This window comes from Protomyctophum bolini, assembly GCF_963924005.1.
Source record: "Protomyctophum bolini genome assembly, chromosome: 2".
In the NCBI taxonomy this organism is placed as follows: domain Eukaryota; kingdom Metazoa; phylum Chordata; class Actinopteri; order Myctophiformes; family Myctophidae; genus Protomyctophum; species Protomyctophum bolini.
The window spans coordinates 21,616,173-21,641,688 of NC_137863.1; the positions used below are offsets into that span (position 1 = coordinate 21,616,173).

The 25,516-nt window shown below is 33.7% G+C and overlaps 1 protein-coding gene across 1 annotated transcript in view; it reads left to right on the forward strand.

Annotated features, from left to right (window-relative positions):
• Nucleotides 1-7,632: 7,632 nt before the first annotated feature.
• The window catches only part of LOC308333238 (nucleolar protein 58-like), a gene marked incomplete at both ends in the record, with an annotated part of 181,690 nt that continues 163,806 nt past the window's right edge, over nucleotides 7,633-25,516 (forward strand). Inside the window, one exon of the mRNA XM_080789482.1 lies at nucleotides 7,633-7,746. Coding sequence (XP_080645608.1) covers nucleotides 7,633-7,746 — 114 coding nt within the window. The remainder of the gene's footprint in view (nucleotides 7,747-25,516) is intronic.

Consider the following 25,516-nt stretch of genomic DNA (forward strand, 5'->3'; position numbering starts at 1 on the left):
TATGAGCTGTTTCTCAACAGCCAAAAGTGTCAAATAATGGTTAGAAGCTGTTTTTCAACAACCAAAAGTGTCAAATAATGGTTAGAAGCTGTTTCTCAACAACCAAAAGTGTCAAATAATGTTTTATGAGCTGTTTCTCAACAGCCAAAAGTGTCAAATAATGGTTAGAAGCTGTTTTTCAACAGCCAAAAGTATCAAATAATGTTTTAGAAGCTGTTTTTCAACAACCAAAAGTGTCAAATAATATTTTAGCAGCTGTTTCTCAACAACCAAAAGTGTCAAATAATGTTTTAGGAGCTGTTTCTCAACAACCAAAGTGTCAAATAATGGTTAGAAGCTGTTTCTCAACAACCTATTTGAATTGTGAGTCTTCAGTGAAAGAGTGATGGGGGCAGATCAGTAGACACCTTATTTGTTAATTTAAGTGCAATATTGGCTGAGATATAGTGAAAATCGATTATTTTGATAATGGAGGCACTCATTTGCATAAAAATGGTAGATGGGACACTTTGTAAACTTTTTAACATAGCTTATTCAAGTAAGAAATATTCCATGATGTGGACTCAGTTCAAACTCAGTCATTCATTCATTTATTCCAAATGTATAGCTGATACTGACTAAATATACAATTTTCACCGATTTGAGGTATAGTTCAGAATTTTGGCTACAGAAAGAGTAATTTACAAGATAGAAAGGTTATCTTGGGCACAAATTGAAGCTTAGGGATATGGGAAGTTTTCTATATACAAGTGAGGCAGTGATACTCACCATAATGTGTTGGAAAATAACCATCTTTGTTGTTATTAGCCAAGCGGACACCATATTCTTTTGTGTTTTTGAGGATGATGTGGGTCATATTTAAGAATATAATGGTAGCAACCCCCCAAATCCTGTTCTGCTACTTACCCCTATGTGTCAAGATACTTCATGACCAATTTCAGACTACCATGTCTATTTATGTAATTTTAGTGAATTAATATTTGTCTTTACACAATTTCGCCAGAGCCATATACCAAAAAGGGGGTTTTGAGGTAGGTGGGACATTTTGACAACTTTTTATCATAGTTCATCATGTTCAGCACATTTTTTCCAATAAGAAAACACTGATTAGAAGTATATTTCCGGGGGGTGCAGGAGACCCCCCTCCAGCGACTAGACTAATGGGCCCAGGTTCTAGTCCCCATCGAGGACTGAGAGTTTGCTTCCTTCTTACAAAACAAACACAATTGTTTTTGCATTTGTTCGTGGTCCATTATTCATTCAGTATTTGAGCCTCAAATGGTGGTCCGTGGCTCAGATACTGAATGAATAAAGGAACTCGACTGGGATGGATTGGCCCCAAACACATGAATGCGTATGCCGTTGAACGAACGCGAACTAGCGTGCTGCCGTTGTGAACGTGCATAACCGTGTTAAATAATTCTATAGTGTGACAGTAATCATTGCTAGTGTGTTCAGTAACAGTGTTAAATAGCTCTATAGTGTGACTTTTGATTGATTGATTGAAATATTTATTAACAGTTTGTAGAATTACAGTACATTTCAAGCACAAACTCAATACAGAGACTGTTAACTGTGAGTGGACGACCCAATTAAGCATTACACTTGTTTACAACAGGGTCCACATTGTTCAATTCATCAAAACATATAGAGACATACAAATAGACACTTCTATGTAGTTAAAGAACAGAACAGGAATTCATCATATATAAGCAAAAAGGGAAAAGATACATATACAGTGAGGGGGAAAAGGGGGGTGGGGGAGGATTCAGATTTTACAGAGGCCAGTTTCGAATTGCAGCCATCTGTAGGTGCCCTTTGAGAGCGGTTTTGAAGGAGTCAAGGGATTCACATGTCTTAATGACTGTTGGTAGGGCGTTCCACATTTTGGTGGCATAGGAGCGAAAATAATTTAGTCCCTTGTTTGTGCCGAATCTGGGTTGTACATGGTTTGTTGCACTACCTCTGGTGTTGTGGGTGTGGACTTCGTTTACAATAAGGAAGTATTTAGACAGGTACACCGTACATGGGTATCTTACTATCTTAGTGGTGTATCGAATCTTGTGGACCAGACCCATTGCAAGATGCTGTACTCTGTCGTCAACCCTAAGCCATCCCAGCCTGTCAAAGTGGGCAGGGGTGAGGTGGGTTCGGGGGGTGAGGCCAAGTAGGAGCCTGACCAGTTTGTTTTGGGAGGTCTGGAGCCTTGTTTTAAGGGCCTTTGAGGTGCTGTGGTACCAAGAGGTGGATGCATAGTCAAAGAAACCTTGTACGAGGGCTCCTGTTAAGGTCTTCAATGTGTTTTTGTTGACCAGTGAGGAGATCCTGTAAAGGAATCTTGTTCTTTGATTGACTTTTTTTTATTACGTTGGTGGCCAGTAATCATTGCTAGAGTGTGTGTTCAGTAACAGTGTTAAATAGCTCTATAGTGTGACAGTAATCATTGCTATAGAGTGTGTGTTCAGTAACAGTGTTAAATAGCTATAGTGTGACAGTAATCATTGCTATAGAGTGTGTGTTCAGTAACAGTGTTAAATAATTCTATAGTGTGACAGTAATCATTAGTGTGTGTTCAGTAACAGTGTTAAATAGCTCTATATTGTGACAGTAATCATTGCTAGAGTGTGTGTTCAGTAACAGTGTTAAATAGCTCTATATTGTGACAGTAATCATTGCTATAGTGTTTGTTCAGTAACAGAGGTCTCCCGGTCCCTCCACCTTTTTGTTAAACAGAAAAAGCTTTTTCTGAAACTGCAACTTTATCCAATCAGGAACGCAGTCAGGATACAGATTAAACAAGTGGAATTGTAATGTAACAGACACAAATAGAACTGGAACATTAAGCTCATAAATAGCTACTTTCTCCTGATTGGCTGAAAATGTGTCACCTACCTGACGGTGTCACCTTATTAAACTAATTGCCTAAGTCATTTTTTCAAGGTTTTCAGGAAACACAAAAAACTGTGCCAAATGTAGAATATATTATATCTCTTAATTATTTAAATTCCAAAAAATATGAAAATATATGACTATTGACATACAAATAAAGGTGTATGTCAATCATGTAACATGTAAGGATAAAATGACTTAGGCCAATATCTGAACATGCCATTTTAACTTAGGCCATTCTAAACGTTATTTAGGCCAAATTACTTCTGCAGTAAGTGACTTAGGCAAAATGTTTTATTCCAATTATTTTTAATAGACCATGGTTTAGGGTCAGCCACAGAGTGTTTGGAGTAAATGGGACTGAATGGGAGGTACTGTTACTATGGGACTGAATGGGAGGTACCGTTACTATGGGACTGATACTATGGGACTGATACTATGGGAGTGATTGGGAGTTAATGGGACTGAATGGGAGGTACTGTTATTATGGGACTAATACTATTGGAGTGACAGTCCCATAGTAACAGTACCTCCCATTCACTCCCACTCAGTCCCATTCACTCCCTTTCACTCTGAATGGGAGTGACAGTCCCATAGTAACAGTACCTCTCATTCACTCCGATTCAGTCCCATTCACTCCCCCATTCACTCCCATTCACTTTTATTCACTCTCATTCAGTCACATAGTAACAGTACACCCCATTCACTCCCATTCAGTCCAATACACTCCCATCGTATCAGTCCCATAGTAACAGTACCTCCCATTCAGTCCCATTCACTCCCATAGTATCAGTCCCATAGTAACAGTACCTCCCTTTCACTCCCATTCACTCCCATTCAGTCCCATTCACTCCCATAGTATCAGTCCCATAACTAAAAAACATTGCATGGATGCACCTGGGACGTATCCTCAGTGATGTATCCTGAGGTCAACGGGGTTTCGGGTCTCAACATCATACCCCTCACTTAGGCGACCCAGCCGGGATTGATCAAGTCCCGACTTATGTCCCAGTAGGTACCCTCAATCAGTCCTACTAGGGAAATTCAGGGGCACACAATCCGTTGGAACTACTCCAAAACTATTCTGCCAAGGCTGGGAGGTACACTTCTGGCACATGGAGTGGAGGGACTAGGCTCTGTGGGTTGTCTCTTGGCCGGGTACTGTTACCCATAGTAACAGTACCTCCCATTCAGTCCCATGCACTCCAATAGTATCAGTCCCATAGTTGCGAATGCAGTGAGCACTTACTATGAGACCTAGCAGATCATGTCTGTCTGTGTGTCTGTGTGTGTGTGTCCCCTTTGTGCCCATATATGGAGCTGAGCGATTTGTGAATCACTCGGCTCCATATATGGGCACAAAAGGGGCCAGGTCCACATATACAGTAACAGCGGGACAGACAGACAGACAGACAGACATGCACACACACGAGCTGCGTTCGCTTCACGCGTTTGCGCGTCTTACTTGTAACAGTACTTCCCTTTCACTCCCATAGTATCAGTCCCATAGTAACAGTACCCCCCATTCACTCCCATTCAGTCCAATGCACTCCCATAGTATCAGTCCCATAGTAACAGTACCTCCCATTCACTCCCATTCAGTCCAATGCACTCCCATAGTATCAGTCCCGTAGTAACAGTACCTCCCTTTCACTCCCATTCTATCAGTCCCATAGTAACAGTACATCCCATTCAGTCCCATTTTGAAAGGTGTGTTAAAATGTCACATTTTATTATGACTTAGGCAAAATAATATGGCCTAAGTCTCCCTCTTGACATAGGTTTTAATTAGTTTTAATAGGGTGTAACAGGAAGGCCTTTTACATTAGGGTTTGGGCGATTTTACCAGAGGTGGCCAGCATCACCAGGTGGTGATTTAGGCCAAAATAATTGGCAAAAAATGACTTGGGTCATTAGTTTAATAGTAATTGATTGTCAGTTCACACTGAAATTTATCTTGCAACACAGCAGCCAAGTATGCAGAACACGCATTTGACATAACACAAACAAGACAATTTACATATACATAAAGACATGAAGACAACAGCAATATCCACCGCTTAGATTATCCTGTGGCTACTACAACTCCTGATTAAACCCCTTTCTATTTATTAAAGAGCTGGAGAGACAGGAATATCCCTGTTACTGAACACTTAACACTATAGTGTGTGTTCAGTGTTACCAAACACACTATAGCAATTATTACTGTCACAATAGCTTTGTAATGCTATACTGATTTTGTATTTTGGCGGGTCTTGATGCCGTCGTAATGAGTTTTTACACTTGCTGAAAATAGCCGATCTACAAGCTCACAACGCGTCGCATTGTGAGCTTGTAGATCGGCTATTTTCAGCATGCAACCAAAGTGTAAAATTACTTGTACTGGAACTCTTGTCCACTAGTTCCTTCCTAACATTTTAGTCTAGTTTTTATTTGTCGATGAAATTGTCAGTATATTTAGTCTTAGTTTTAGTCATCGTAGCTTAATTTTCATTTAGTTTCCATTCGTTTTTGTCAGTGAAAAAAGGTAGTCGACGAACATTTTTACTTGCGCAAGCAGAGCGCGCAAGTAATAATTTCGCTTGGTCTCTTCAAAGTGACAGCCAGTTTTTTTTCAACCACATTACGTCATCACATACATATACACACCATGTACTCTGGTCCCAGCTCTCAACGATGACGTAATGTGGTATCTGGTGGGACCAGATTACACAGATGACCATTTATCTTACGTCATCACTGAGAGCTAGTCATACATATACACATCATGTACTCTGGTCCCAGCTCTCAACGATGACGTAATGTGGTATCTGGTCCCAGCAAACCAGGCACAGACTTGCATATACATAAAAACGGTTGAAAAAAACTTGGCTGTCACTTTTTGGAACCAAGTAACCACAGTATACTGCTAATCAAATTACAACAACATACTCTGTATGTAGTTGTAATGTGATTTGTAATTTGTAAATCTGTGCCTGGTCTGCTGGGACCAGATTACACAGATGACCATTTCTGATGACGTAAGTAATACAACATTATGTTTCTGGAGTGTATAAAAGTAACGCAAATGTCAAAAAGTTAACCATTAAGCTTAACGTCGTTGTAGTGTAAGTATATAACTAACTAAACCAAACAGGACTTTAGGACAAAGGACAGAAATCCATACAATTTCAGAGAAGAGAATTTATCTACAGAACTGACTAAGCAAGTCACATTGTCAGATCAAACAGGACTTTAGGACAAAGATCTACACATTCAGAGGACCAGTGATCTCGAATATCCTGTAGAACCGGCAAAACTGACTAAGCAAGTCACATTGTCAGATCTGATGGATTAGTCAACGGTATCAGAGGACTTGTTGAGTATATTGACTTTGAGAAAAACGACACCTATGTTACAGTAATACTCGTTAAATTCCAAGACAAAGATGTTGGTCTTAATGCGAAGTCTAATAGTAAATATAAAAATTACCCAGAAGCAGTTCCAATATACAGACATGAAGCTATAATTTTCCATGGAGGCAGAAGAACAGGATCAACAAATAAGGTTTCAATTCCCGTTGACATTAGCTTGGGGATTAACTATTCATAAGGTTCAAGGTTTAACTATACAAGAGATTGTCGTATCTATGAAGGGCTCACGTTTTAACCCGGGACAAGCCTATGTAGCATTCAGTCGAGTGAAAAGGATAAGAGATCTATATATACTTGACTTTAGTCCTAAAAAGATCAAAAATTATACGATTACGACAATCACCTCTAGAAAATCCAAATATACGGAAGATTACAAAACAATCAGGAATGACAGAGAATATGATATAGGTGGGGGGGGTTATGTTTGCTATAAAAGAAGATATTGCCATTGAAATAATTCAAAAAGAAATCGGGATATTAGAAAAAGTAGAACACGTATGTATACATGTAAAAGATAAAGATCTATATATCATTCTTATGTACAGATCACCTAAAACAAACCTTTCGGAATTAAACACATTTCTCAAAAAAATGGTAAAGTATCTATCATCTCCGACTTCCACAATTATGATAATAGGAGATTTCAATGAAGACCATTATACTGAAAAATATATAACTATAAAGACCTTCATGTCAAGATTAGGCTTTAAACAATTAAATACAAATCCAACTACAGATTTCGGAAGTATTTTAGATCATGTATATTTCAACAAATTTGAAAGTATTATTACAGAAATTGAAGTTAGAGACACATATTACTCTGATCATGATTTAGTATTAATATCACTATAGTACAAAATGAAATACATTTAAAACAATTGACAATTTACAATAAGTAATAAAATAATTATACTGTATAATATATTTTAATTCAGTTTATATACCTTTTTTTTCATCACATATGAATGATTCATTTTTCTGTAAAAAAGTAGTTAGGTAGCAAATAGTTACACGTAATGATTATACATTTCAAACGTTCTTTCACAGAGATACTGAGATGTGATAGTTTCCAGCGGTCGAAAGTACTTGCGCGCTCTGCTTGCGCACTAGTTGGCCATTTATGGCCTACTAGTGTGCAACAAGCAAGTATGCACTCGGCAGAGTGCAGTTCTAGTTGTGTGATAATTTTGTGCGTGTGTGCGTGTGTGTCTGTGTGTGTGTGTGCGTGTGTGTGTGTGTGCGTGTGTGTGTGTGCGTGTGTGTGTGTGCGTGTGTGTGTGTGCGTGTGTGTGTGCGTGCGTGTGTGTGTGTGTGCGTGTGTTTCTCAGGTATGGGTATTACCACCTACACGGCTGCTCGTATCCTCAAGGGACAACTGGAGAACCGGACAGGAGAGGAGACGGTCATGACCATGGACACCTTCCCCCATGTGGGCCTAGCCAAGGTACGCACGCACGCACGCACGCACGCACTGTATGCATACGTGCTATCATAAACATTATGGTTTAATTTAGTGCAAAGAGAATAGATCTGAATAAAAGCACAAACTTATTGACATCAAAATGTACTTGACTTGATTTGATTTAACCCATTCTGACCCATTCGATTTAAAAAAAAAAATAGCAGATCTACAAGCTCATAGCGCGCCACCGAGTGGCGCTCTATGAGCTTGTAGATCTGCTATTTTTCAATAGCTAAAGCATAACATGATGCTAACACCAAAATGGGTTCCCGTTCAGAATGGGTTAATAGAACAATACAATAAAGCATAATACAAAAACATTAATAAAAAAGGTAAAGTGGCAGGAGGAGGGGGGGGGGGGGGGGGGGGTGGGGCTTATACGAGGCCTCTGAAGACTTTTAAAAAAAATAGAGGATTTAAGAATTTAAGAAATTTAAAAGTTTAAGAATTTAAGAAATTTAAAAGTTTAAGAATTTAAGAAATTTAAAAGTTTAAGAATTTAAGAAATTTAAAAGTTTAAGAATTTAAGAAATTTAAAAGTTTAAGAATTTAAGAAATTCCAAAAGTGTCAAATAATGTTTTAGGAGCTGTTTCTCAACAACCAAAAGTGTCAAATAATGTTTTAGGAGCTGTTTCTCAACAACCAAAAGTGTCAAATAATGTTTTAGGAGCTGTTTTTCAACAACCAAAAGTGTCAAATAATGTTTTAGGGGCTGTTTCTCAACAACCAAAAGTGTCAAATAATGTTTTAGGAGCTGTTTCTCAACAACCAAAAGTGTCAAATAATGTTTTAGGAGCTGTTTCTCAACAACCAAAAGTGTCAAATAATGTTTTAGGAGCTGTTTCTCAACAACCAAAGTGTTAAATAATGGTTAGAAGCTGTTTTTCAACAACCAAAAGTGTCAAATAATGTTTTAGGAGCTGTTTCTCAACAACCAAAAGTGTCAATGTTTTAGGAGCTGTTTCTCAACAACCAAAGTGTCAAATAATGGTTAGAAGCTGTTTTTCAACAACCAAAAGTGTCAAATAATGTTTTAGGAGCTGTTTCTCAACAACCAAAAGTGTCAAATAATGTTTTAGGAGCTGTTTCTCAACAACCAAAGTGTCAAATAATGGTTAGAAGCTGTTTTTCAACAACCAAAAGTGTCAAATAATGTTTTAGGAGCTGTTTCTCAACAACCAAAAGTGTCAAATAATGTTTTATGAGCTGTTTCTCAACAACCAAAGTGTCAAATAATGGTTAGAAGCTGTTTTTCAACAACCAAAAGTGTCAAATAATGTTTTAGGAGCTGTTTCTCAACAGCCAAAAGTGTCAAATAATGGTTAGAAGCTGTTTTTCAACAACCAAAAGTGTCAAATAATGTTTTAGGAGCTGTTTCTCAACAACCAAAAGTGTCAAATAATGTTTTATGAGCTGTTTCTCAACAACCAAAGTGTCAAATAATGGTTAGAAGCTGTTTTTCAACAACCAAAAGTGTCAAATAATGTTTTAGGAGCTGTTTCTCAACAGCCAAAAGTGTCAAATAATGGTTAGAAGCTGTTTTTCAACAACCAAAAGTGTCAAATAATGTTTTATGAGCTGTTTCTCAACAACCAAAGTGTCAAATAATGGTTAGAAGCTGTTTTTCAACAACCAAAAGTGTCAAATAATGTTTTAGGAGCTGTTTCTCAATAACCAAAAGTGTAAAATAATGTTTTAGGAGCTGTTTCTCAACAACCAAAGTGTCAAATAATGGTTAGAAGCTGTTTTTCAACAACCAAAAGTGTCAAATAATGTTTTAGGAGCTGTTTCTCAATAACCAAAAGTGTAAAATAATGTTTTAGGAGCTGTTTCTCAACAACCAAAGTGTCAAATAATGGTCAGAAGCTGTTTTTCAACAACCAAAAGTGTCAAATAATGTTTTAGGAGCTGTTTCACAACAACCAAAGTGTCAAAGAATGGTTAGAAGCTGTTTTTCAACAACCAAAAGTGTCAAATAATGTTTTAGGAGCTGTTTCTCAATAACCAAAAGTGTAAAATAATGTTTTAGGAGCTGTTTCTCAACAACCAAAGTGTCAAATAATGGTTAGAAGCTGTTTTTCAACAACCAAAAGTGTCAAATAATGTTTTAGGAGCTGTTTCTTAATAACCAAAAGTGTAAAATAATGTTTTAGGAGCTGTTTCTCAACAACCAAAGTGTCAAATAATGGTTAGAAGCTGTTTTTCAACAACCAAAAGTGTCAAATAATGTTTTAGGAGCTGTTTCTCAATAACCAAAAGTGTAAAATAATGTTTTAGGAGCTGTTTCTCAACAACCAAAGTGTCAAATAATGGTTAGAAGCTGTTTTTCAACAACCAAAAGTGTAAAATAATGTTTTAGGAGCTGTTTCTCAACAACCAAAAGTGTAAAATAATGTTTTAGGAGCTGTTTCTCAACAACCAAAGTGTCAAATAATGGTTAGAAGCTGTTTTTCAACAACCAAAAGTGTCAAATAATGTTTTAGGAGCTGTTTCTCAATAACCAAAAGTGTAAAATAATGTTTTAGGAGCTGTTTCTCAACAACCAAAGTGTCAAATAATGGTTAGAAGCTGTTTTTCAACAACCAAAAGTGTCAAATAATGTTTTAGGAGCTGTTTCTCAATAACCAAAAGTGTCAAATAATGTTTTAGGAGCTGTTTCTCAATAACCAAAAGTGTAAAATAATTTGCCTCCCAAAATAATTTGCCAAAATAATTTGCCTGCCAAAATAATTTGCCTCCCAAAATAATTTGCCTCCCAAAATAATTTGCCTGCCAAAATAATTTGCCTCCCAAAATAATTTGCCTCCCAAAATAATTTGCCAAAATAATTGGCCTCCCAAAATAATTTGCCTCCCAAAATAATTTGCCAAAATAATTTGCCTCCCAAAATAATTTGCCAAAATAATTTGCCTCCCAAAATAATTTGCCTCCTGAAATAATTTGCCAAAATAATTTGCCTCCCAAAATTATTTGCCAAAATAATTTGCCTCACAAAATTATTTGCCAAAATTATTTGCCTCCCAAAATAATTTGCCAAAATAATTTGCCTCCCAAAATAATTTGCCAAAATAATTTGCCTCCCAAAATAATTTGCCTCCCAAAATAATTTGCCTCCCAAAATAATTTTCCAAAATAATTTGCCTCCCAAAATGTCAACAACCAAAGTGTCAAATAATGGTTAGAAGCTGTTTTTCAACAACCAAAAGTGTCAAATAATGTTTTAGGAGCTGTTTCTCAATAACCAAAAGTGTAAAATAATGTTTTAGGAGCTGTTTCTCAACAACCAAAGTGTCAAATAATGGTCAGAAGCTGTTTTTCAACAACCAAAAGTGTCAAATAATGTTTTAGGAGCTGTTTCTCAATAACCAAAAGTGTAAAATAATGTTTTAGGAGCTGTTTCACAACAACCAAAGTGTCAAAGAATGGTTAGAAGCTGTTTTTCAACAACCAAAAGTGTCAAATAATGTTTTAGGAGCTGTTTCTCAATAACCAAAAGTGTAAAATAATGTTTTAGGAGCTGTTTCTCAACAACCAAAGTGTCAAATAATGGTTAGAAGCTGTTTTTCAACAACCAAAAGTGTCAAATAATGTTTTAGGAGCTGTTTCTTAATAACCAAAAGTGTAAAATAATGTTTTAGGAGCTGTTTCTCAACAACCAAAGTGTCAAATAATGGTTAGAAGCTGTTTTTCAACAACCAAAAGTGTCAAATAATGTTTTAGGAGCTGTTTCTCAATAACCAAAAGTGTAAAATAATGTTTTAGGAGCTGTTTCTCAACAACCAAAGTGTCAAATAATGGTTAGAAGCTGTTTTTCAACAACCAAAAGTGTCAAATAATGTTTTAGGAGCTGTTTCTCAACAACCAAAAGTGTAAAATAATGTTTTAGGAGCTGTTTCTCAACAACCAAAGTGTCAAATAATGGTTAGAAGCTGTTTTTCAACAACCAAAAGTGTCAAATAATGTTTTAGGAGCTGTTTCTCAATAACCAAAAGTGTAAAATAATGTTTTAGGAGCTGTTTCTCAACAACCAAAGTGTCAAATAATGGTTAGAAGCTGTTTTTCAACAACCAAAAGTGTCAAATAATGTTTTAGGAGCTGTTTCTCAATAACCAAAAGTGTCAAATAATGTTTTAGGAGCTGTTTCTCAATAACCAAAAGTGTAAAATAATTTGCCTCCCAAAATAATTTGCCAAAATAATTTGCCTGCCAAAATAATTTGCCTCCCAAAATAATTTGCCTCCCAAAATAATTTGCCAAAATAATTTGCCTCCCAAAATAATTTGCCTCCCAAAATAATTTGCCAAAATAATTTGCCAAAATAATTTGCCTCCCAAAATAATTTGCCTCCTGAAATAATTTGCCAAAATAATTTGCCTCCCAAAATAATTTGCCAAAATAATTTGCCTCCCAAAATAATTTGCCAAAATAATTTGCCTCCCAAAATAATTTGCCTCCCAAAATAATTTGCCAAAATAATTTGCCTCCCAAAATAATTTTCCAAAATAATTTGCCTCCCAAAATGTCAACAACCAAAGTGTCAAATAATGGTTAGAAGCTGTTTTTCAACAACCAAAAGTGTAAAATAATGTTTTAGGAGCTGTTTCTCAATAACCAAAAGTGTAAAATAATTTGCCAAAATAATTTGCCTCCCAAAATAATTTGCCTGCCAATATAATTTGCCTCCCAAAATAATTTGCCAAAATAATTTGCCTCCCAAAATATTTTTTCTCCCAAAGTATTTTTTCTCCCAAAATAATTTGCCAAAATAATTTGCCTCCCAAAATAATTTGCCAAAATAATTTGCCTCCCAAAATAATTTGCCTCCCAAAATAATTTGCCAAAATAATTTGCCTCCCAAAATAATTTGCCAAAATAATTTGCCTCCCAAAATAATTTGCCTCCCAAAATAATTTGCCAAAATAATTTGCCTCCCAAAATAATTTGCCTCCCAAAATAATTTGCCAAAATAATTTGCCAAAATAATTTGCCAAAATAATTTGCCTCCCAAAATAATTTGCCTCCTGAAATAATTTGCCAAAATAATTTGCCTCCCAAAATAATTTGCCAAAATAATTTGCCTCCCAAAATAATTTGCCAAAATAATTTGCCTCCCAAAATAATTTGCCTCCCAAAATAATTTTCCAAAATAATTTGCCTCCCAAAATGTCAACAACCAAAGTGTCAAATAATGGTTAGAAGCTGTTTTTCAACAACCAAAAGTGTAAAATAATGTTTTAGGAGCTGTTTCTCAATAACCAAAAGTGTAAAATAATTTGCCAAAATAATTTGCCTCCCAAAATAATTTGCCAAAATAATTTGCCTCCCAAAATATTTTTTCTCCCAAAATATTTTTTCTCCCAAAATAATTTGCCTCCCAAAATAATTTGCCAAAATAATTTGCCTCCCAAAATAATTTGCCTCCCAAAATAATTTGCCTCCCAAAATAATTTGCCAAAATAATTTGCCTCCCAAAATAATTTGCCTCCCAAAATAATTTGCCTGCCAAAATAATTTGCCTCCCAAAATAATTTGCCAAAATAATTTGCCTCCCAAAATAATTTGCCAAAATAATTTGCCTCCCAAAATAATTTGCCTCCTGAAATAATTTGCCAAAATAATTTGCCTCCCAAAATAATTTGCCAAAATAATTTGCCTGCCAAAATAATTTGCCTCCCAAAATAATTTGCCTGCCAAAATAATTTGCCTCCCAAAATAATTTGCCTCCCAAAATAATTTGCCAAAATAATTTGCCTCCCAAGATAATTTGCCAAAATAATTTGCCTCCCAAAATAATTTGCCTCCTGAAATAATTTGCCAAAATAATTTGCCTCCCAAAATAATTTGCCAAAATAATTTGCCTCACAAAATAATTTGCCTCCTAAAATAATTTGCCTCCCAAAATCATTTGCCTCCTGAAATAATTTGCCAAAATAATTTGCCTCCCAAAATAATTTGCCAAAATAATTTGCCTCACAAAATAATTTGCCTCCCAAAATAATTTGCCAAAATAATTTGCCTCCCAAAATAATTTGCCAAAATAATTTGCCTCCCAAAATTATTTGCCAAAATAATTTGCCTCCCAAAATAATTTGCCAAAATAATTTGCCTCCCAAAATAATTTGCCAAAATAATTTGCCTCCCAAAATAATTTGCCAAAGAATGGTTAGAAGCTGTTTTTCAACAACCAAAAGTGTCAAATAATGTTTTAGGAGCTGTTTCTCAATAACCAAAAGTGTAAAATAATGTTTTAGGAGCTGTTTCTCAACAACCAAAGTGTCAAATAATGGTTAGAAGCTGTTTTTCAACAACCAAAAGTGTAAAATAATGTTTTAGGAGCTGTTTCTCAACAACCAAAGTGTCAAATAATGGTTAGAAGCTGTTTTTCAACAACCAAAAGTGTCAAATAATGTTTTAGGAGCTGTTTCTCAATAACCAAAAGTGTAAAATAATGTTTTAGGAGCTGTTTCTCAACAACCAAAGTGTCAAATAATGGTTAGAAGCTGTTTTTCAACAACCAAAAGTGTCAAATAATGTTTTAGGAGCTGTTTCTCAATAACCAAAAGTGTAAAATAATGTTTTAGGAGCTGTTTCTCAACAACCAAAGTGTCAAATAATGGTTAGAAGCTGTTTTTCAACAACCAAAAGTGTCAAATAATGTTTTAGGAGCTGTTTCTCAATAACCAAAAGTGTAAAATAATGTTTTAGGAGCTGTTTCTCAACAACCAAAGTGTCAAATAATGGTTAGAAGCTGTTTTTCAACAACCAAAAGTGTCTAATGTTTTAGGAGCTGTTTCTCAATAACCAAAAGTGTCAAATAATGTTTTAGGAGCTGTTTCTCAATAACCAAAAGTGTAAAATAATTTGCCTCCCAAAATAATTTGCCAAAATAATTTGCCTGCCAAAATAATTTGCCTCCCAAAATAATTTGCCTCCCAAAATAATTTGCCAAAATAATTTGCCTGCCAAAATAATTTGCCTCCCAAAATAATTTGCCTCCCAAAATAATTTGCCTCCCAAAATAATTTGCCAAAATAATTTGCCTTCCACAATAATTTGCCTCCCAAAATAATTTGCCTCCTGAAATAATTTGCCAAAATAATTTGCCTCCCAAAATTATTTGCCAAAATAATTTGCCTCACAAAATTATTTGCCAAAATAATTTGCCAAAATAATTTGCCTCCCAAAATAATTTGCCAAAATAATTTGCCAAAATAATTTGCCTCCCAAAATAATTTGCCAAAATAATTTGCCTCCCAAAATAATTTTCCAAAATAATTTGCCTCCCAAAATGTCAACAACCAAAGTGTCAAATAATGGTTAGAAGCTGTTTTTCAACAACCAAAACTGTCAAATAATGTTTTAGGAGCTGTTTCTCAATAACCAAAAGTGTAAAATAATTTGCCAAAATAATTTGCCTCCCAAAATAATTTGCCAAAATAATTTGCCTGCCAAAATAATTTGCCTCCCAAAATAATTTGCCAAAATAATTTGCCTCCCAAAATATTTTTTCTCCCAAAATAATTTGCCAAAATAATTTGCCTCCCAAAATAATTTGCCAAAATAATTTGCCTCCCAAAATAATTTGCCTCCCAAAATAATTTGCCAAAATAATTTGCCTCCCAAAATAATTTGCCAAAATAATTTGCCTCCCAAAATAATTTGCCAAAATAATTTGCCTCCCAAAATAATTTGCCTGCCAAAATAATTTGCCTCCCAAAATAATTTGCCAAAATAATTTGCCTCCCAAAATAATTTGCCTCCCAAAATAATTTGCCTCCTGAAATAATTTGCCAAAATAATTTGCCTCCCAAAATAATTTGCCAAAATAATTTGCCTCACAAAATAATTTGCCTCACAAAATAATTTGCCAAAATAATTTGCCTCCCAAAATAATTTGCCAAAATAATTTGCCTCCCAAAATAATTTGCCAAAATAATTTGCCTCACAAAATAATTTGCCTCCCAAAATAATTTCCCAAAATAATTTGCCTCCCAAAATAATTTGCCAAAATAATTTGCCTCACAAAATAATTTGCCTCCCAAAATAATTTGCCAAAATAATTTGCCTCCCAAAATAATTTGCCAAAATAATTTGCCTCCCAAAATAATTTGCCAAAATAATTTGCCTCCCAAGATAATTTGCCAAAATAATTTGCCTCCCAAAATAATTTTCCAAAATAATTTGCCTCCCAAAATGTCAACAACCAAAGTGTCAAATAATGGTTAGAAGCTGTTTTTCAACAACCAAAACTGTCAAATAATGTTTTAGGAGCTGTTTCTCAATAACCAAAAGTGTAAAATAATTTGCCAAAATAATTTGCCTCCCAAAATAATTTGCCAAAATAATTTGCCTGCCAAAATAATTTGCCTGCCAAAATAATTTGCCTCCCAAAATATTTTTTCTCCCAAAATAATTTGCCAAAATAATTTGCCTCCCAAAATAATTTGCCTCCCAAAATAATTTGCCTCCCAAAATAATTTGCCAAAATAATTTGCCTCCCAAAATAATTTGCCTCCCAAAATAATTTGCCAAAATAATTTGCCTCCCAAAATAATTTGCCTCCCAAAATAATTTGCTTCCCAAAATAATTTGCCTCCCAAAATAATTTGCCTGCCAAAATAATTTGCCTCCCAAAATAATTTGCCAAAATAATTTGCCTCCCAAAATAATTTGCCTCCCAAAATAATTTGCCTGCCAAAATAATTTGCCTCACAAAATAATTTGCCTCCCAAAATAATTTGCCAAAATAATTTGCCTCCCAAAATAATTTGCCAAAATAATTTGCCTCCCAAAATAATTTGCCTCCCAAAATAATTTGCCAAAATAATTTGCCTCACAAAATAATTTGCCTCCCAAAATAATTTGCCAAAATAATTTGCCTCCCAAAATAATTTGCCAAAATAATTTGCCTCCCAAAATAATTTGCCAAAATAATTTGCCTCCCAAGATAATTTGCCAAAATAATTTGCCTCCCAAAATAATTTGCCTCCCAAAATCATTTGCCTCCTGAAATAATTTGCCAAAATAATTTGCCTCCCAAAATCATTTGCCTCCTGAAATAATTTGCCAAAATAATTTGCCTCCCAAAATAATTTGCCAAAATAATTTCCTCACAAAATAATTTGCCTCACAAAATAATTTGCCTCCCAAAATAATTTGCCAAAATAATTTGCCTCCCAAAATAATTTGCCAAAATAATTTGCCTCCCAAAATTATTTGCCAAAATAATTTGCCTCCCAAAATAATTTGCCAAAATAATTTGCCTCCCAAAATAATTTGCCAAAATAATTTGCCTCCCAAAATAATTTGCCTCCCAAAATAATTTTCCAAAATAATTTGCCAAAATAATTTTAATAATTTAATAATAATTTTAATAATAATTGCCAATAATAATAACCAAAAGTGTAAAATAATGTTTTAGGAGCTGTTTCTCAACAACCAAAGTGTCAAATAATGGTTAGAAGCTGTTTTTCAACAACCAAAAGTGTCAAATAATGTTTTAGGAGCTGTTTCTCAACAACCAAAAGTGTAAAATAATGTTTTAGGAGCTGTTTCTCAACAACCAAAGTGTCAAAGAATGGTTAGAAGCTGTTTTTCAACAACCAAAAGTGTCAAATAATGTTTTAGGAGCTGTTTCTCAATAACCAAAAGTGTAAAATGTTTTAGGAGCTGTTTCTCAACAACCAAAGTGTCAAATAATGGTTATAAGCTGTTTTTCAACAACCAAAAGTGTCAAATAATGTTTTAGGAGCTGTTTCTCAATAACCAAAAGTGTAAAATAATGTTTTAGGAGCTGTTTCAACAACCAAAGTGTCAAATAATGGTTAGAAGCTGTTTTTCAACAACCAAAAGTGTCAAATAATGTTTTAGAAGCTGTTTTTCAACAACCAAAAGTGTCAAATAATGTTTTAGGAGCTGTTTCTCAACATCCAAAAGTGTAAAATAATGTTTTAGGAGCTGTTTCTCAACAACCAAAGTGTCAAATAATGGTTAGAAGCTGTTTTTCAACAACCAAAAGTGTCAAATAATGTTTTAGGAGCTGTTTCTCAGTAACCAAAAGTGTAAAATAATGTTTTAGGAGCTGTTTCTCAACAACCAAAGTGTCAAATAATGGTTAGAAGCTGTTTTTCAACAACCAAAAGTGTCAAATAATGTTTTAGGAGCTGTTTCTCAACAACCAAAAGTGTAAGATAATGTTTTAGGAGCTGTTTCTCAACAACCAAAGTGTCAAAGAATGGTTAGAAGCTGTTTTTCAACAACCAAAAGTGTCAAATAATGTTTTAGGAGCTGTTTCTCAATAACCAAAAGTGTAAAATAATGTTTTAGGAGCTGTTTCTCAACAACCAAAGTGTCAAATAATGGTTAGAAGCTGTTTTTCAACAACCAAAAGTGTCAAATAATGTTTTAGGAGCTGTTTCTCAATAACCAAAAGTGTAAAATAATGTTTTAGGAGCTGTTTCTCAACAACCAAAGTGTCAAATAATGGTTAGAAGCTGTTTTTCAACAACCAAAACTGTCAAATAATGTTTTAGGAGCTGTTTCTCAATAACCAAAAGTGTAAAATAATGTTTTAGGAGCTGTTTCTCAACAACCAAAGTGTCAAAGAATGGTTAGAAGCTGTTTTTCAACAACCAGAACTGTCAAATAATGTTTTAGGAGCTGTTTCTCAATAACCAAAAGTGTAAAATAATGTTTTAGGAGCTGTTCATCAACAACCAAAGTGTCAAAGAATGGTTAGCTGTTTTTCAACAACCAAAAGTGTCAAATAATGTTTTAGGAGCTGTTTCTCAATAACCAAAAGTGTAAAATAATTTGCCAAAATAATTTGCCTGCCAAAATAATTTGCCTCCCAAAATAATTTGCCAAAATAATTTGCCTCCCAAAATAATTTTTCTCCCAAAATAATTTGCCTCCCAAAATAATTTGCCAAAATAATTTGCCTCCCAAAATAATTTGCCTCCCAAAATAATTTGCCAAAATAATTTGCCTCCCAAAATAATTTGCCAAAATAATTTGCCTCCTGAAATAATTTGCCAAAATAATTTGCCTCCCAAAATAATTTGCCTCACAAAATAATTTGCCTCACAAAATAATTTGCCTCCCAAAATAATTTGCCAAAATAATTTGCCTCCCAAAATAATTTGCCTCCCAAAATAATTTGCCTCCCAAAATAATTTGCCTCCCAAAATAATTTTTCTCCCAAAATAATTTGCCAAAATAATTTGCCAAAATAATTTGCCTCCCAAAATAATTTGCCTCCCAAAATAATTTGCCTCCCAAAATAATTTGCCAAAATAATTTGCCTCCCAAAATAATTTGCCTCCCAAAATAATTTGCCTCCCAAAATAATTTGCCTCCCAAAATAATTTGCCTCCCAAAATAATTTGCCAAAATAATTTGCCTCCCAAAATAATTTGCTTGCCAAAATAATTTGCCTCCCAAAATAATTTGCCTGCCAAAATAATTTGCCTCCCAAAATAATTTGCCAAAATAATTTGCCTCCCAAAATATTTTGCCTCCCAAAATAATTTGCCTCCTGAAATAATTTGCCTCCCAAAATAATTTGCCAAAATAATTTGCCTCACAAAATAATTTGCCTCCCAAAATAATTTGCCAAAATAATTTGCCTCCCAAAATAATTTGCCAAAATAATTTGCCTCCCAAAATCATTTGCCTCCTGAAATAATTTGCCAAAATAATTTGCCTCCCAAAATAATTTGCCAAAATAATTTGCCTCACAAAATAATTTGCCTCCCAAAATAATTTGCCAAAATAATTTGCCTCCCAAAATAATTTGCCAAAATAATTTGCCTCCCAAAATTATTTGCCAAAATAATTTGCCTCCCAAAATAATTTGCCAAAATAATTTGCCTCCCAAAATAATTTGCCTCCCAAAATAATTTGCCTCCCAAAATAATTTGCCTCCCAAAATAATTTTCCAAAATAATTTGCCTCCCAAAATAATTTGCCAAAATAATTTTAATAATTTAATAATTTAATAATAATTTTAATAATAATTGCCAATAATAATAACCAAAAGTGTAAAATAATGTTTTAGGAGCTGTTTCTCAACAACCAAAGTGTCAAATAATGGTTAGAAGCTGTTTTTCAACAACCAAAAGTGTAAAATAATGTTTTAGGAGCTGTTTCTCAACAACCAAAAGTGTAAAATAATGTTTTAGGAGCTGTTTCTCAACAACCAAAGTGTCAAAGAATGGTTAGAAGCTGTTTTTCAACAACCAAAAGTGTCAAATAATGTGTTAGGAGCTGTTTCTCAATAACCAAAAGTGTAAAATGTTTTAGGAGCTGTTTCTCAACAACCAAAGTGTCAAATAATGGTTATAAGCTGTTTTTCAACAACCAAAAGTGTCAAATAATGTTTTAGGAGCTGTTTCTCAATAACCAAAAGTGTAAAATAATGTTTTAGGAGCTGTTTCTCAACAACCAAAGTGTCAAATAATGGTTAGAAGCTGTTTTTCAACAACCAAAAGTGTCAAATAATGTTTTAGAAGCTGTTTTTCAACAACCAAAAGTGTCAAATAATGTTTTAGGAGCTGTTTCTCAACAACCAAAAGTGTAAAATAATGTTTTAGGAGCTGTTTCTCAACAACCAAAGTGTAAAATAATGTTTTAGGAGCTGTTTCTCAACAACCAAAGTGTCAAATAATGGTTAGAAGCTGTTTTTCAACAACCAAAAGTGTCAAATAATGTTTTAGGAGCTGTTTCTCAATAACCAAAAGTGTCAAATAATGTTTTAGGAGCTGTTTCTCAATAACCAAAAGTGTAAAATAATTTGCCTCCCAAAATAATTTGCCAAAATAATTTGCCTGCCAAAATAATTTGCCTCCCAAAATAATTTGCCTCCCAAAATAATTTGCCTGCCAAAATAATTTGCCTCCCAAAATAATTTGCCTCCCAAAATAATTTGCCTCCCAAAATAATTGGCCTCCCAAAATAATTTGCCTCCCAAAATAATTTGCCAAAATAATTTGCCTCCCAAAATAATTTGCCAAAATAATTTGCCTCCCAAAATAATTTGCCTCCTGAAATAATTTGCCAAAATAATTTGCCTCCCAAAATTATTTGCCAAAATAATTTGCCTCACAAAATTATTTGCCAAAATTATTTGCCTCCCAAAATAATTTGCCAAAATAATTTGCCTCCCAAAATAATTTGCCAAAATAATTTGCCAAAATAATTTGCCTCCCAAAATAATTTGCCTCCCAAAATAATTTGCCAAAATAATTTGCCTCCCAAAATAAATTTCCAAAATAATTTGCCTCCCAAAATGTCAACAACCAAAGTGTCAAATAATGGTTAGAAGCTGTTTTTCAACAACCAAAAGTGTCAAATAATGTTTTAGGAGCTGTTTCTCAATAACCAAAAGTGTAAAATAATGTTTTAGGAGCTGTTTCTCAACAACCAAAGTGTCAAATAATGGTCAGAAGCTGTTTTTCAACAACCAAAAGTGTCAAATAATGTTTTAGGAGCTGTTTCTCAATAACCAAAAGTGTAAAATAATGTTTTAGGAGCTGTTTCACAACAACCAAAGTGTCAAAGAATGGTTAGAAGCTGTTTTTCAACAACCAAAAGTGTCAAATAATGTTTTAGGAGCTGTTTCTCAATAACCAAAAGTGTAAAATAATGTTTTAGGAGCTGTTTCTCAACAACCAAAGTGTCAAATAATGGTTAGAAGCTGTTTTTCAACAACCAAAAGTGTCAAATAATGTTTTAGGAGCCGTTTCTTAATAACCAAAAGTGTAAAATAATGTTTTAGGAGCTGTTTCTCAACAACCAAAAGTGTCAAATAATGTTTTAGGAGCTGTTTCTCAATAACCAAAAGTGTCAAATAATGTTTTAGGAGCTGTTTCTCAATAACCAAAAGTGTCAAATAATTTGCCTCCCAAAATAATTTGCCAAAATAATTTGCCTGCCAAAATAATTTGCCTCCCAAAATAATTTGCCTCCCAAAATAATTTGCCTGCCAAAATAATTTGCCTCCCAAAATAATTTGCCTCCCAAAATAATTTGCCTCCCAAAATAATTGGCCTCCCAAAATAATTTGCCTCCCAAAATAATTTGCCAAAATAATTTGCCTCCCAAAATAATTTGCCAAAATAATTTGCCTCCCAAAATAATTTGCCTCCTGAAATAATTTGCCAAAATAATTTGCCTCCCAAAATTATTTGCCAAAATAATTTGCCTCACAAAATTATTTGCCAAAATTATTTGCCTCCCAAAATAATTTGCCAAAATAATTTGCCTCCCAAAATAATTTGCCAAAATAATTTGCCAAAATAATTTGCCTCCCAAAATAATTTGCCTCCCAAAATAATTTGCCAAAATAATTTGCCTCCCAAAATAAATTTCCAAAATAATTTGCCTCCCAAAATGTCAACAACCAAAGTGTCAAATAATGGTTAGAAGCTGTTTTTCAACAACCAAAAGTGTCAAATAATGTTTTAGGAGCTGTTTCTCAATAACCAAAAGTGTAAAATAATGTTTTAGGAGCTGTTTCTCAACAACCAAAGTGTCAAATAATGGTCAGAAGCTGTTTTTCAACAACCAAAAGTGTCAAATAATGTTTTAGGAGCTGTTTCTCAATAACCAAAAGTGTAAAATAATGTTTTAGGAGCTGTTTCACAACAACCAAAGTGTCAAAGAATGGTTAGAAGCTGTTTTTCAACAACCAAAAGTGTCAAATAATGTTTTAGGAGCTGTTTCTCAATAACCAAAAGTGTAAAATAATGTTTTAGGAGCTGTTTCTCAACAACCAAAGTGTCAAATAATGGTTAGAAGCTGTTTTTCAACAACCAAAAGTGTCAAATAATGTTTTAGGAGCTGTTTCTTAATAACCAAAAGTGTAAAATAATGTTTTAGGAGCTGTTTCTCAACAACCAAAGTGTCAAATAATGGTTAGAAGCTGTTTTTCAACAACCAAAAGTGTCAAATAATGTTTTAGGAGCTGTTTCTCAATAACCAAAAGTGTAAAATAATGTTTTAGGAGCTGTTTCTCAACAACCAAAGTGTCAAATAATGGTTAGAAGCTGTTTTTCAACAACCAAAAGTGTCAAATAATGTTTTAGGAGCTGTTTCTCAATAACCAAAAGTGTCAAATAATGTTTTAGGAGCTGTTTCTCAATAACCAAAAGTGTAAAATAATTTGCCTCCTGAAATAATTTGCCAAAATAATTTGCCTCCCAAAATTATTTGCCAAAATAATTTGCCTCACAAAATTATTTGCCAAAATTATTTGCCTCCCAAAATAATTTGCCAAAATAATTTGCCTCCCAAAATAATTTGCCAAAATAATTTGCCAAAATAATTTGCCTCCCAAAATAATTTGCCTCCCAAAATAATTTGCCAAAATAATTTGCCTCCCAAAATAAATTTCCAAAATAATTTGCCTCCCAAAATGTCAACAACCAAAGTGTCAAATAATGGTTAGAAGCTGTTTTTCAACAACCAAAAGTGTCAAATAATGTTTTAGGAGCTGTTTCTCAATAACCAAAAGTGTAAAATAATGTTTTAGGAGCTGTTTCTCAACAACCAAAGTGTCAAATAATGGTCAGAAGCTGTTTTTCAACAACCAAAAGTGTCAAATAATGTTTTAGGAGCTGTTTCTCAATAACCAAAAGTGTAAAATAATGTTTTAGGAGCTGTTTCACAACAACCAAAGTGTCAAAGAATGGTTAGAAGCTGTTTTTCAACAACCAAAAGTGTCAAATAATGTTTTAGGAGCTGTTTCTCAATAACCAAAAGTGTAAAATAATGTTTTAGGAGCTGTTTCTCAACAACCAAAGTGTCAAATAATGGTTAGAAGCTGTTTTTCAACAACCAAAAGTGTCAAATAATGTTTTAGGAGCTGTTTCTTAATAACCAAAAGTGTAAAATAATGTTTTAGGAGCTGTTTCTCAACAACCAAAGTGTCAAATAATGGTTAGAAGCTGTTTTTCAACAACCAAAAGTGTCAAATAATGTTTTAGGAGCTGTTTCTCAATAACCAAAAGTGTAAAATAATGTTTTAGGAGCTGTTTCTCAACAACCAAAGTGTCAAATAATGGTTAGAAGCTGTTTTTCAACAACCAAAAGTGTCAAATAATGTTTTAGGAGCTGTTTCTCAACAACCAAAAGTGTAAAATAATGTTTTAGGAGCTGTTTCTCAACAACCAAAGTGTCAAATAATGGTTAGAAGCTGTTTTTCAACAACCAAAAGTGTCAAATAATGTTTTAGGAGCTGTTTCTCAATAACCAAAAGTGTAAAATAATGTTTTAGGAGCTGTTTCTCAACAACCAAAGTGTCAAATAATGGTTAGAAGCTGTTTTTCAACAACCAAAAGTGTCAAATAATGTTTTAGGAGCTGTTTCTCAATAACCAAAAGTGTCAAATAATGTTTTAGGAGCTGTTTCTCAATAACCAAAAGTGTAAAATAATTTGCCTCCCAAAATAATTTGCCAAAATAATTTGCCTGCCAAAATAATTTGCCTCCCAAAATAATTTGCCTCCCAAAATAATTTGCCAAAATAATTTGCCTCCCAAAATAATTTGCCTCCCAAAATAATTTGCCAAAATAATTTGCCAAAATAATTTGCCTCCCAAAATAATTTGCCTCCTGAAATAATTTGCCAAAATAATTTGCCTCCCAAAATAATTTGCCAAAATAATTTGCCTCCCAAAATAATTTGCCAAAATAATTTGCCAAAATAATTTGCCAAAATAATTTGCCTCCCAAAATAATTTGCCTCCCAAAATAATTTGCCAAAATAATTTGCCTCCCAAAATAATTTTCCAAAATAATTTGCCTCCCAAAATGTCAACAACCAAAGTGTCAAATAATGGTTAGAAGCTGTTTTTCAACAACCAAAAGTGTAAAATAATGTTTTAGGAGCTGTTTCTCAATAACCAAAAGTGTAAAATAATTTGCCAAAATAATTTGCCTCCCAAAATAATTTGCCTGCCAATATAATTTGCCTCCCAAAATAATTTGCCAAAATAATTTGCCTCCCAAAATATTTTTTCTCCCAAAGTATTTTTTCTCCCAAAATAATTTGCCAAAATAATTTGCCTCCCAAAATAATTTGCCAAAATAATTTGCCTCCCAAAATAATTTGCCTCCCAAAATAATTTGCCAAAATAATTTGCCTCCCAAAATAATTTGCCAAAATAATTTGCCTCCCAAAATAATTTGCCTCCCAAAATAATTTGCCAAAATAATTTGCCTCCCAAAATAATTTGCCTCCCAAAATAATTTGCCTCCCAAAATAATTTGCCAAAATAATTTGCCAAAATAATTTGCCTCCCAAAATAATTTGCCTCCTGAAATAATTTGCCAAAATAATTTGCCTCCCAAAATAATTTGCCAAAATAATTTGCCTCCCAAAATAATTTGCCAAAATAATTTGCCTCCCAAAATAATTTGCCTCCCAAAATAATTTTCCAAAATAATTTGCCTCCCAAAATGTCAACAACCAAAGTGTCAAATAATGGTTAGAAGCTGTTTTTCAACAACCAAAAGTGTAAAATAATGTTTTAGGAGCTGTTTCTCAATAACCAAAAGTGTAAAATAATTTGCCAAAATAATTTGCCTCCCAAAATAATTTGCCAAAATAATTTGCCTCCCAAAATATTTTTTCTCCCAAAATATTTTTTCTCCCAAAATAATTTGCCTCCCAAAATAATTTGCCAAAATAATTTGCCTCCCAAAATAATTTGCCTCCCAAAATAATTTGCCTCCCAAAATAATTTGCCTC